The sequence below is a fragment of the Sinocyclocheilus grahami genome, unplaced genomic scaffold (genome assembly GCF_001515645.1).
Source record: "Sinocyclocheilus grahami isolate Dianchi unplaced genomic scaffold, SAMN03320097.WGS_v1.1 scaffold497.1, whole genome shotgun sequence".
Lineage (NCBI taxonomy): Eukaryota > Metazoa > Chordata > Actinopteri > Cypriniformes > Cyprinidae > Sinocyclocheilus > Sinocyclocheilus grahami.
The window spans coordinates 400993-413693 of NW_015505676.1; the positions used below are offsets into that span (position 1 = coordinate 400993).

General features: G+C 36.3%; 1 protein-coding gene across 1 annotated transcript; it reads left to right on the top strand.

Annotated features, from left to right (window-relative positions):
• The first annotated feature begins 2466 nt into the window (after positions 1 to 2466).
• Positions 2467 to 7681, top strand: LOC107554303 (AP-4 complex subunit mu-1-like). Its single transcript, XM_016236781.1, has 16 exons — positions 2467 to 2532; positions 2910 to 3041; positions 3213 to 3298; positions 3401 to 3507; positions 3621 to 3717; positions 3814 to 3924; positions 5277 to 5357; positions 5444 to 5506; positions 5587 to 5653; positions 5746 to 5799; positions 5903 to 6009; positions 6089 to 6180; positions 6775 to 6819; positions 6927 to 6977; positions 7066 to 7183; positions 7261 to 7681. Exons 2-16 carry the CDS (start codon positions 2984 to 2986, stop codon positions 7450 to 7452), a joined length of 1329 nt encoding a protein of 442 aa, XP_016092267.1. The 5' UTR covers positions 2467 to 2532; positions 2910 to 2983; the 3' UTR covers positions 7453 to 7681.
• Positions 7682 to 12701: the final 5020 nt, after the last annotated feature.

The window sequence follows — 12701 nt, forward strand, 5'->3', positions numbered from 1 at the left end:
GTCTACATTATGAAAACAGCTAAAACAAACGAATAATATTATAACAGTGAAATTCCTAGTAATTCCACTAATTCCAGAATTGCAATAGTCTATTTCTCTATTAAAACAACAGCGATTGAGTAAGTGTATTTATTCAGCTATCACAATGGCAAACAATACAGTGAAATCTCATGACAGAACACGCTTTCATTTAGATCCAGCTGGTTTGTTTTTCAGATCATCTGCGGCGGCGCTTCCGCAGTGAGGAGTGAGCGCGGGCGCATGGTTGCCAGATTGCTTAAAATAAACAAAACACACCGGGCAGAAATGTATAATGTAAATGCGAATCTCTGATTCGGGGATTAGAACTCTTGATATCTGGCAACCGCACTCATGAAAGCTGGCGTAGTAGAGGCGTAGAGCAGTCTGCAATAACATTTTGTCTCCTTTTTTGACGAAAATAAAAAGGTTTTTGGTAAAGTTTTTATCTTTTTGAATACATTTTAGTCTCGTCTTATTTCGTCAACGAAATTGCATGTTGATATAGTCTTAGTTATCGTTTATTGACCTTATTGTCGTCTTGTCTTGGGAAAAAAGCTTCTCAACGAACATTTTTCGTCATAGTCTTCGTTAACGAAATTAACACTAGCATGGAGGTATGCAAATGCATATATTGACAGGCAGGTAGGACAGCCTATCATAGCCTTCGGACTGAGGGATGTGATTGGATGGACATTTCATGTGCATATAAATACATTAGATTAGACCACTTAAGTGATTGCTATAGGGCTGTGAAGAGACTTTCAACCAGCAAAACAAAAAATGTTTTTGAACCAAATCACCTACCCTGCTTTTAACCAAAGACTTTTCCATGTTTGGAACAACATGAGGATGTAAATGATGACAGAACTTTCTATTTTGTTTGAACTATCCCTTCAATAACTTAAAAGTTAATTATAGGATAGGGGGAAAAAAACTAATATTGTTCTTCTTACCCCTTCAGTGTGCCCAATACTGCTGTAATAACGATAGTAGGACTGAAAGTCTGGATTATTGTGATACCAGTTGGGGTCAGCGGTTCTTCTTGGACGTGCATGTGCCAGAAAATCATGGGCATGTTCAGAGTCAATGCTGACAGCTGGATTAGATGCTGCAAGAGAAATTGACATGTTGTAAATATGATCCCAAAGGCATGTTTTTGGTACAGGGTCGAGAAGTCAATGCTTCAGTGCTACATACTTTCAACATCTCTGTCTGGTTTGAAAAATGGCACAGATGTGTGTGTTCAGGTGATGATAACAAAAGCACCCCTATGTTTAGAGACGCCACGCAAAATTAAACCTTTACTCCCACAGAAACAGCTGGAGCTCTAATTTTGGACTTGAGAACAAAAAGTACCTCTTGAACCAAATCTTCTGAACTTTTGTTTGATTTAAAAATTAAAAATAAAAAAAGTTTAGTATGTTAATTAAGGAAAGCTATATGAGACAATTATATTTTTGCAATTTTTTGGTTGCCTATTATGTTGCACATGTGGCGGCGGGAAGGCAGAAGGATCAGAACACTTTTAAGACGGAGAAAACTAGTGAGCGGTTTGTTAAACAGGTGTGATCCAGCAGAGCTGGAATCTGAGATATGCAGGAAAACAGAGGATTTCTGGTGATAATGATCAAATAACAGAAGGAAGAAGAAAAAGAAGAAGTGTCCAGCCTATGTACACTCATCTTCACGATAAATAATGAAAAATGATCCCATCATAACTACACCCTACACTGTGAAAACACACACAGAGAGCTATGGTTGCCAGACCTTTACAGTAATAAGTGTGGTAGCAACATTTAAGGTTTTACAAATTAAAGTTACAGTAATAAAATATAGTGTTAATACTAAAATCTGTTTTCTACATTTCTGACGGCCACTTTAACAACATGGTAAAGAAAACCTAGGCTATACCATAAGAACCATAATCAGTGTTGCCAATTTGGGGATTTTGTTGCCAAATTTAGCTACTTTCTCATTGTAGCTGCGACTTTTTTTTATTTTTTGCGACAAGGAGCTATTTTAGCTATATTTAAATAAAAATAGGGATTTTTTGGAAGTTTTTTTTTTTTTTTACTTGGCCACACCCTGCCGTAGGCCCGTGACCTCTCACCTTTGCTCTCAATCATGCCAATGAGTCTGCGCAGTGAACACACCAGTATGCCACGCCTGCCATGACGCACACCACAATTTCATTATAAGCATCAATCAGATACCGGAGAAAAAATGAACATCTTGTTTTAACCACGAACACAAAAGTTATACCACAAGTCATGTCAACCAGATACTGAGAGAGAGACACAGTGCATCATCATGTCATGTGTGCTGGCATGCAGTATTTTGCACTTTGTAGTAATAGAGTGTGTTGACTGAAGTTTGTATGAATAAAGTTTTTGTTTTTGGAGAATCATAATATCTCACCCTTCAGTGCAGTCATTCAACTACGACCAATGTTTGTTAAAGGCAACCAGAGTTTTCAGATTTCAGTTCTCGACATTTTATCTGAAGACACAAGTAATTAACAGTATTGTGTTTGTTTGATATGATTTACCTCGCTGAGTGCTTCGTCCTCCACTTAGACTTATTACTTCTACATGAATAAATCAGTATAAATACATTTATATAAGCTTGATTCGCACGTGTTAAACCATACTTTAAATTCTTTTGTACCATTTGGTGTGTGACTGTGTGTATAATGTTTTGCAAGTATATTTACATGGTTTCTTTTCCGAGGAGCAGTTCATATTCCAGCTCAGTAGATGGCAGAAAACGTTACGGTTAATTAATGCGTGAGTGCTCATGAAGAAGAACAAACCGGCTGTTTACAGTCGTGACAGTAGAAACAATGAAACATTTGAGCTGCTAAACGGGTTTATTTGGTCATATTGCAGAATACAAATGACGGCGGATAAGGAAGCAGACTGATTTTTAATCATATGAAAAAGAATCGTGTGTGCTGAAGAAAATGATCAGTCAGATTTTCATCTTGTCAACAAAGGGAGATCATCTCATATATAAAGACTGTATCCTTACAGCTGGCTTACAAATCTATTAGTGAGATGTTATTTGTTTATATATGTCTGGTTGGTACAAAGATAACATAATAATGAAGCCCTGCCTTTAGTGCGTTTTGGAGTCATGTCATAAATCTGTATACTTTTTGCTTATTAGTTTTTCTTAATTCTGCGTGTCAGTCCGAGGAGAGGAGAGTAAAGACTCCATCAATGGCTTCTATGAGATGGTCACAGCTCTTAGTGGTGATCAGCCTCCGGTTGTCATGGTAAATTCAGGATTTTTGGGTGAACTGATGTCTGGCTTAGTTGTTTAATCATTTTCCAGTGCATTATTTTGCCTATGTTTCCATTTGTTGATCTTGTTGCAGTCATACAAAGGTCTTCATTTCATCCACGCAAGGCAGGGTGGGCTTTACTGGGTGGCATCCACCAAAACAAACCCATCCCCTTTCACCATAATTGAGTTCCTCAACAGGTTAACAAATCTTAATTTTGATCAGTAATGTCATATTTTATTTTAATAATACTACAGCTATTTATTATCTGTGTAGATGTCGTGATAATAAGCAGCAGTTTTATGTCTCACAGATTAGCAGCTCTTACGAAGGACTACTGCGGCAGTTTGTCAGAGAAATCGGTGCGGATGAATTTCGCACTAATTTATGAGCTGCTAGATGAGATGGTGGTAAATGTTCTTTCTTTTTTATTTTTATTGTCACACCAAACGAATAAGTCTTAAAAGCACACAACTCTGTTCTACCTCTATGTTTCTGATCACCAGGACTTTGGCTACATACAGACGACCTCAACTGACATCCTGAAAAACTTCATCCAGACAGAAGCTGTTTCATCCAAACCCTTCAGTCTTTTTGATCTAAGTAATGTTGGTTTGGCAAGTAATCTTTTTTTCCCTATCTGTTAAACATATTTCTAAATATATTAGCGTTTTTTGCTTAACAAACAGATAGCTGTGGTCTGCATTATAATAGTTGATTTTACTTTAAAGGGATAGTTTACCCAAAAATGAAAATTCTGTCATTAATTACTCACCCTCATGTCGTTTCAAACCCGTAAGACCTTCGTTCATCTTCGGAACACAAATTAAGATATTTTTGATGGAATCTGAGAGCTGTCTAACCCTGCATAGACAGCAATGCAACTGAAATGTTCCCAAGTCCAGAAACGTAGCAAGGAGATCTGTAAAATAATCCATGTGACATCAGTGGTTCATCCGCAATTATACGAAGCTACGAGAATACTTTGTGCGCAAAAGAAAAAAAACGACTTTATTCAACAATTCGTCTCCTCCGCATCACCCTGGTGCCATTTTGGAGAATATCAGCTGGATGTAAACAGGGTATGCTGTTCTGTGTCAGTACAGATCTCCTTGCTACGTTTCTGGACTTGGGAACATTTCAGTTGCATTGCTGTCTATGCAGGGTTAGACAGCTCTCAGATTCCATCAAAAATATCTTAATTTGTGTTCCGAAGATGAACGAAGGTCTTACGGGTTTGAAACGACATGAGGGTGAGTAATTAATGACAGAATTTTCATTTTTGGGTGAACTAACCCTTTAAAGCAGTGGTTTGCGAATATTTTGACTACAAGGTTCACCACTGTCAAAGTTATGTGGATATTTCCGATATTTCTACTCTAACGATAAAGCTGTTGATTTTCAAACTTTCTGTTTACTTGCTTTTATTTAGAAACTAGAAGTGGCAATATAATAAAAATAATTATTAGTTATTAAAATATTTTAATGTGCTTTATGATTTACACTTTGACTTTTGATTATTATACATTTGATTTGATTATTATTGCACACAAATAGCAATTTCTACCCAATAAAATATTTTAAAGCTTGAGAAAATGTACACAAGTGTATAATTTCATATATATGTATATACTTTTATTAATTGCCATGACTTTTCCTGGTCTAGAAATCACACTTATAATCTGGCATGTATATCTAGATTGTCTGAGATCTTGGGGGAAATCTTGTTCTTAAATAAATAAAAAAATAGCTGTAGAAATATAATTCTAGGTCAAATCAGCTGAAGTTGTTGTGGCTTACAACAATTGTAAATCTTGTTTTGTCTTATTTGACAATTAATTGTAAGCCATTTTGCGGCCCCCTTTGAAAGTGTGCTGAGGCCCCCTAGTGAGTCCTGGCCCCCTGGTTGAGAATCACCCAAATTAATCTTAATGATAAGTATAAGCATTTTAATTTTCATATTTTGTAGTTTGGAGCTGAGACACAGCAGAGTAAAGTGGCCCCTAGTGTTGCAGCCAGTCGTCCTATAATGTCCAGTCGAGGAGAGCAGGTGGGTTGTCTTAGATTCTTCAGTTTTACATGTTATCTTTGATTATCTCAGAAATTATTATGAATTGTCCTTCTCTCTGGCTGCAGGGTGGAAAGAATGAGATCTTTGTGGATGTGATAGAAAGGCTGTCTGTGGTTATTGGCTCCAAGGTGAGTACAACTCAAAGAACCATGTTTTGAAATAAAACTGCTAATTGCTTACATCTTTAACATGTTATTCTTCTTTTAAGGGAGTTTTAATGAAAGCAGATATTCAGGGAGAGATAAGAATAAAATGTTTTCTCCCGACCTGTTCAGGTGAGTTGGCTACATCTTACAGCACATGTTAATGCAGACTGTGAAATTATCTTCCCTTTTATGATTGTATATTTATTTTGTTCATCCTGTAGAGATGCGGATTGGACTGAATGAAGAGCTCAGTATTGGAAAGTCCCAGCTAAAAGGTTGAGTATGTAACACTGATCAATACACATATCTCTCTAGAGTCTAGAGGATGTATATCTTTAATTACAACTGTGATTAAGTCTGTTACCTTCTGTTCTTCAGGCTATAGTTCAGCTGTGCGTGTAGATGAATGCAGATTCCATCAGGCTGTCAAATTGGATGAATTTGATACTTTCAGAATATTGAAAGTTTGTCCGAGCCAAGGAGAGGTAAATTGCTGCCACACGCTCAGAAATGCACTTTAGAATAATTACTGCATGGATAATTGATGTTGTTCTTTTTCTTCAGCAAACAGTGATGCAGTATCAGCTATGTGATGAACTGCCGTGTGCGCCACCATTTCAGTTATTCCCCTCTGTAGAGAAGGATTATGTAAACAGGTCTGTAAACTTATCTATGTGTTTTGTCATTCTTATATATAATGTATACATTTGTTAGATTGTGATTATATAATATATGTAGATTATATAATATAAATGGTTAATGATTATTACATTTTTTAAGTGGAATAATTAAATAAATGATTATAAATGAATGAATATAAAAGAAAGAAAAATAAACAACGCTAATGTTTGGTTGCTCTCTTGAAAAACACACACACATACACACAGGTTGCTACGAAGAATCCTTACATACTTGAAATTTAAACTTAATTTGAAATTAATTAAAATATTAAAAAAATGGAATTACCCATTTTTAAATGAATTTAATTTTAAGTAAAATTCCATTTCAAATTAATATATATTTAATTTAAATTCAGTTCATTTTTTTATTGAGAGTTGGACATTAAAGACAACGTGAGCGACACCGATTGAACTTCAGAATGGAATAATTGTTTATTATTGATAATAAATTGCTCTATTTAGTCGATATTAGTAGTTTTATCAATTTGAATACACACCTCTTGACAGTAAAAAATCACTGTAATGCTCATCCTCTCATGGATTATTATTTTAATAAATTTTCCTTTGCAGGGTGTTGATTTTTCTTAAGCTTAGATGTGATCTTCCACCTAAAAGGTCAGTTTATATACTGCACAGTATTTAAAATGTCATAATACATCAAAAGATTTGTCAATATGAGTACACAGTTACATTACAACTATTGTTCTTTATTTATGCTGCAGTACTGCTCTTAATGTTTCCATCACTGTTCCTGTGCCAAAAGGCTCTACAAGGTCAGATTTTATGTAACGGCATGGTTATTAGTGTTATTTAGTCTTATGGACCATCTATAACCCCTGTTCCCCTTTCTATCCTCTACAGTATGTCTCAGGAGCTCAGTAGTCCTGACCAGACCGCTGAACTGCAGCCGAAGAACAAAGCCCTGCTCTGGGAGATCCCACGTTTCCCAGGAGGAGCGCAGTTGTCAGCTCTGTTCAAGGTGATATTATTATATGGTAATTTGCTTGACGCAATTAACGTTATCCGTCACTGATGATGTAAATTCTGATCCCACAGGTGGATGTTCCTGGTCTAAGCTCCGCCTCTTTGCTGGAGGTCGGCCCTGTCAGTATGTCATTTGAACTGCCCAAACAAACCTGCACTGGCCTTCAGATCCGCTTCCTCCGGCTCTCTCCAACTCAGACAGGATTGTCACAACGTTGGGTTCGATATGTCACTCATTCTGACTCCTACACCATACGGATCTGACCTAACCAGATGGAAAGAACAGTGAACAAACTGCTGTGTGCCTCTTCTAGCCACAATTTTTATTATTTCTTTATTTTGTTGGGAAGTCGGTAATCTATGCATATGAACAAATTTTGAGTTTTGCATTTTTTTATTTGAAATATACTGAATTTAGAGATTTTTGGAGATATGACAATATTGTGTCAAGTATGACTGTCAAAATAGTGTTTCTTTATTTAAAATAAAATAAGCCCAGATGTGTATAAATATTGAATATGTATAAGTGACTTACGTGATATATATATATATTATTGCTGTCAAACGATTAATCGTGATTAATCACATCCAAAATAGTTTTTGTTTACATAATATATGAGTGTGTACTGTGTATATTTATTATTTATATATAAATACTAAGACATGCATGTATATTTAAGAAAAATATGTTATGTTTATATATTAAATATATTTATATATGATGTAAAATATAATTATATAAATACATTTCAGGCGAGGCGAGGCGCATCTCAAACAAGCCTTAAAGCTGCACCAGCTGAGTCAGCCGGCTGTTCTCAAAAGCTATTGCGGTACTTTGATGCCACGCCTGACAGTGACCGGTTCAAGTCGGACAAAATTTCTAACCGGCATGCACTGCTTCAAGTCAGCCATAAGGTGCGTTTGACTTGAACCACGGCTACAGATGGCAGTCAACGAGAGTAGCCGCTTGCAGCCAGGGGGTGGAGTTCAAAACGGAGCCGTCAAGCCGGACACTTTCTGCTCCCATTAGTGACGCTCGCGTGGTGTTTGCATACTCTATCACAGATGAAGTGGAATATTTGTCAAATATACAGACGTTTCAGAAACGTTTTCATGAGCAACAGATATGATTATATACTGCTTAATACATATAAAAAGTAGGGGAATATTTGCTTCCATCAGTTTTATGATAAACGTGACTCAATATAACATTGCGACTACAGTAAAAAAGCTTTTACTGTTCTAAAAACACAGATTTCTGGCTATTATTGGAATTGAAAATGTTAGAATAAACCCGAAACACACGTGATAGTTGTGTCATGTGTCAGCGCTCCTGCAGCTGCTCTGGAGAAACTGCTCTCGAAACGCTCTCGCGGTGCTTTGATGCCACATGTGACAGTGATGTGGCGTCGGCACCGTCTCAAGTCAGACAAAATTACTAACCGGCATGCACTGCTTCAAGTCAGCCCCCGATCGGTCTGCGCAGCGCTGCATGAAGTCGAACGCACCTGTTACTTTTTTTTTGTCTTGAAATCCTTTATTTGGTTGTTTTCTTGCATTGTCACTGAGACATAAAACATGGATAACATCTAGAAAAATACTTACAAAAGGAAAATGACAACTATAAACTGCGGCAACTACAGGTGCATCTCAATAAATTAGAATGTCATGGAAAAGTTCATTTATTTCACTTTGGCAATGAATGTTTGTGGCTTACCCTCCTTGTGAAGGGTGTCAATGATTGTCTTCTGGACAACTGTCAGATCAGCAGTCTTCCCCATGATTGTGTAGCCTAGTGAACCAAACTGAGAGACCATTTTGAAGGCTCAGGAAACCTTTGCAGGTGTTTTGAGTTGATTTGAGTTGATTGAGACTTAAACTACTTCAGTCTGTGTGCATTGAATTTATTTAATACACGAGTTTCACATACATTTAATACAACTTTTCCACGACATTCTAATTTATTGAGATGCACCTGTATATGTGGTCCTCAAGATAAGTAAAAATGATGCAGAAGTACAATGAAAGTATCTGTCCTATCCTAATGAAAGTATTCCAATCCTTTTAAATGATCAGAATGTATGACAAAGGGTTCTAAAAAATATGGCTTTAAAAAAGTGTTCTCATGGCTCAGTTTGCCCCGGGTTAGAGTCGAGTCAGTGGGTAAGATGCACCATCTGGGTGTAAAATGACCATCTGACCAAATCTGATTCAAACCCATGTGAAATAAATAATAATTTAAAAACTAATTTAATAATTTCCTTTTACAAACAGTCATATTTCTTTTCATAAAGTTAACTTTAACAACATAAAACCAACCAAATGAAGTTTAAATTTCAATATTTAATTGTTTGCATTTCTGAAACAATATGTTGAACACCAAAGTTGTAGTCTTCCTGAAAACAGACTAAGTTTGTTGGCCATTAGGGTAGGGACTACAGGTGGAAAGATATATCTGATTATAATGTGTGATATATCAAATAAACTACAAATAATATGTATATATGATCAACTAAACCAATAATATCACATTAAAATACCAGTTTATATTTCAGAGATTTAACTTAACTACAGTGCCTTATGGTGGGGTAAGTTAAAATGCTGACTCAATTTTTTCCCCAACACTGTTCCTAAATGCACTGTAAAAAATTATAGTATAATATTAAGTTGTATTTCAGTGTTTCTACTTCAAAATATAATCTTTAATTCAATGTGTTACTTGCCTTTTCCTTGTAATTATTTGTAAAATAAAATTCGCTATTAACATTTGACAACTTAAACTTAAGTGTTTCCATGCCATAAATTGAATTATACAGTATGTTCATTTTCAGATGTACAGGTGCATCTCAATAAATTAGAATGTCGTGGGAAAAGTTTTTTTATTTCATTTATTTCAGTAATTCAACTCAAATTGTGAAACTCGTGTATTAAATCAATTCAGTGCACACAGACTGAAGTAGTTTAAGTCTTTGGTTCTTTTAATTGTGATGATTTTGGCTCACATTTAACAAAAACCCACCAATTCACTATCTCAACAAATTAGAATACTTCATAAGACCAATAAAAAAACATTTTTAGTGAATTGTTGGCCTTCTGGAAAGTATGTTCATTTACTGTACATGTACTCAATACTTGGTAGGGGCTCCTTTTGCTTTAATTACTGCCTCAATTCGGCGTGGCATGGAGGTGATCAGTTTGTGGCACTGCTGAGGTGGTATGGAAGCCCAGGTTTCTTTGACAGTGGCCTTCAGCTCATCTGCATTTTTTTGGTCTCTTGTTTCTCATTTTCCTCTTGACAATACTCCATAGATTCTCTATGGGGTTCAGGTCTGGTGAGTTTGCTGGCCAGTCAAGCACACCAACACCATGGTCATTTAACCAACTTTTGGTGCTTTTGGCAGTGTGGGCAGGTGCCAAATCCTGCTGGAAAATGAAATCAGCATCTTCAAAAAGCTGGTCAGCAGAAGGAAGCATGAAGTGCTCCAAAATTTCTTGGTAAACGGGTGCAGTGACGTTGGTTTTCAAAAAGCACAATGGACCAACACCAGCAGATGACATTGCACCCCAAATCATCACAGACTGTGGAAACTTAACACTGGACTTCAAGCAACTTGAGCTATGAGCTTCTCCACCCTTCTTCCAGACTCTAGGACCTTGGTTTCCAAATTAAATACAAAACTTGCTCTCATCTGAAAGGAGGACTTTGGACCACTGGGCAACAGTCCAGTTCTTTTTCTCCTTAGCCCAGGTAAGACGCCTCTGACGTTGTCTGTGGTTCAGGAGTGGCTTAACAAGAGGAATATGACAACTGTAGCCAAATTCCTTGACACGTCTGTGTGTGGTGGCTCTTGATGCCTTGACCCCAGCCTCAGTCCATTCCTTGTGAAGTTCACTCAAATTCTTGAATCGATTTTGCTTGACAATCCTCATAAGGCTGCGGTTCTCTCAGTTGGTTGTGCATCTTTTTCTTCCACACTTTTTCCTTCCACTCAACTTTCTGTTAACATGCTTGGATACAGCACTCTGTGAACAGCCAGCTTCTTTGGCAATGAATGTTTGTGGCCCACCCTCCTTGTGAAGGGTGTCAATGATTGTCTTCTGGACAACTGTCAGATCAGCAGTCTTCCCCATGATTGTGTAGCCTAGTGAACCAAACTGAGAGACCATTTTGAAGGCTCAGGAAACCTTTGCAGGTGTTTTGAGTTGATTTGAGTTGATTGAGACTTAAACTACTTCAGTCTGTGTGCATTGAATTTATTTAATACACGAGTTTCACATACATTTAATACAACTTTTCCACGACATTCTAATTTATTGAGATGCACCTGTATATGTGGTCCTCAAGATAAGTAAAAATGATGCAGAAGTACAATGAAAGTATCTGTCCTATCCTAATGAAAGTATTCCAATCCTTTTAAATGATCAGAATGTATGACAAAGGGTTCTAAAAAATATGGCTTTAAAAAAGTGTTCTCATGGCTCAGTTTGCCCCGGGTTAGAGTCGAGTCAGTGGGTAAGATGCACCATCTGGGTGTAAAATGACCATCTGACCAAATCTGATTCAAACCCATGTGAAATAAATAATAATTTAAAAACTAATTTAATAATTTCCTTTTACAAACAGTCATATTTCTTTTCATAAAGTTAACTTTAACAACATAAAACCAACCAAATGAAGTTTAAATTTCAATATTTAATTGTTTGCATTTCTGAAACAATATGTTGAACACCAAAGTTGTAGTCTTCCTGAAAACAGACTAAGTTTGTTGGCCATTAGGGTAGGGACTACAGGTGGAAAGATATATCTGATTATAATGTGTGATATATCAAATAAACTACAAATAATATGTATATATGATCAACTAAACCAATAATATCACATTAAAATACCAGTTTATATTTCAGAGATTTAACTTAACTACAGTGCCTTATGGTGGGGTAAGTTAAAATGCTGACTCAATTTACCCCACAATATTTGGCTCACTTTGCCCCATAGCTGACATTTTGGAAATAAATGCTACTGTAGCTTACCAGTTTAGGCTAATATTTAGCTAAATTATTTGCATGGTTTTATATGTTGCTAAATCACCTATGTATCATAAATATTTTTAGACCTGGATAAATTTGCTTTGATAAATTTAGCATCTGTTATGCTAAAAATTTTACTTTAACAAGCCAAAAACTTAAAAGTACTTTTAACTTTAAAGTAAATAGGTGTCCTTCCACTCCTCTCATGTGTTTCTTCTTTTCACAGTCTGGCATAAATGATTGGTGGTTCCAAAATACATGGTCACATGTCAGTAAAAGTGTACAGTTGCCAAGATACAGGGGGCGGGTCAACTTACCCCACCCTCCCCTACTTCCATTGAAGATGAGGCAGAAGCAGGCTCAGAGAGAGAGGGAGAGCCCATTCTTATCAAAACATCTACAATAAAGTCTGAAATTATTACAGAGTGTGCTGTCCTCTCTTTTAATTGTATATTTGTAACAACTGGATATTTGTATTAACAAGC

Excerpts from the sequence above, each read along its gene's own strand:
- LOC107554303 (XM_016236781.1), top strand. The coding sequence starts at position 2,984 with ATGATCAGTCAGATTTTCATCTTGTCAACAAAGGGAGATCATCTCATA. Across the intron at positions 3,925-5,276 it reads ATCTAAGTAATGTTGGTTTG|TTTGGAGCTGAGACACAGCA; the intron begins GCAAGTAATCTT and ends CATATTTTGTAG. Across the intron at positions 5,507-5,586 it reads CTGTGGTTATTGGCTCCAAG|GGAGTTTTAATGAAAGCAGA; the intron begins GTGAGTACAACT and ends TCTTCTTTTAAG.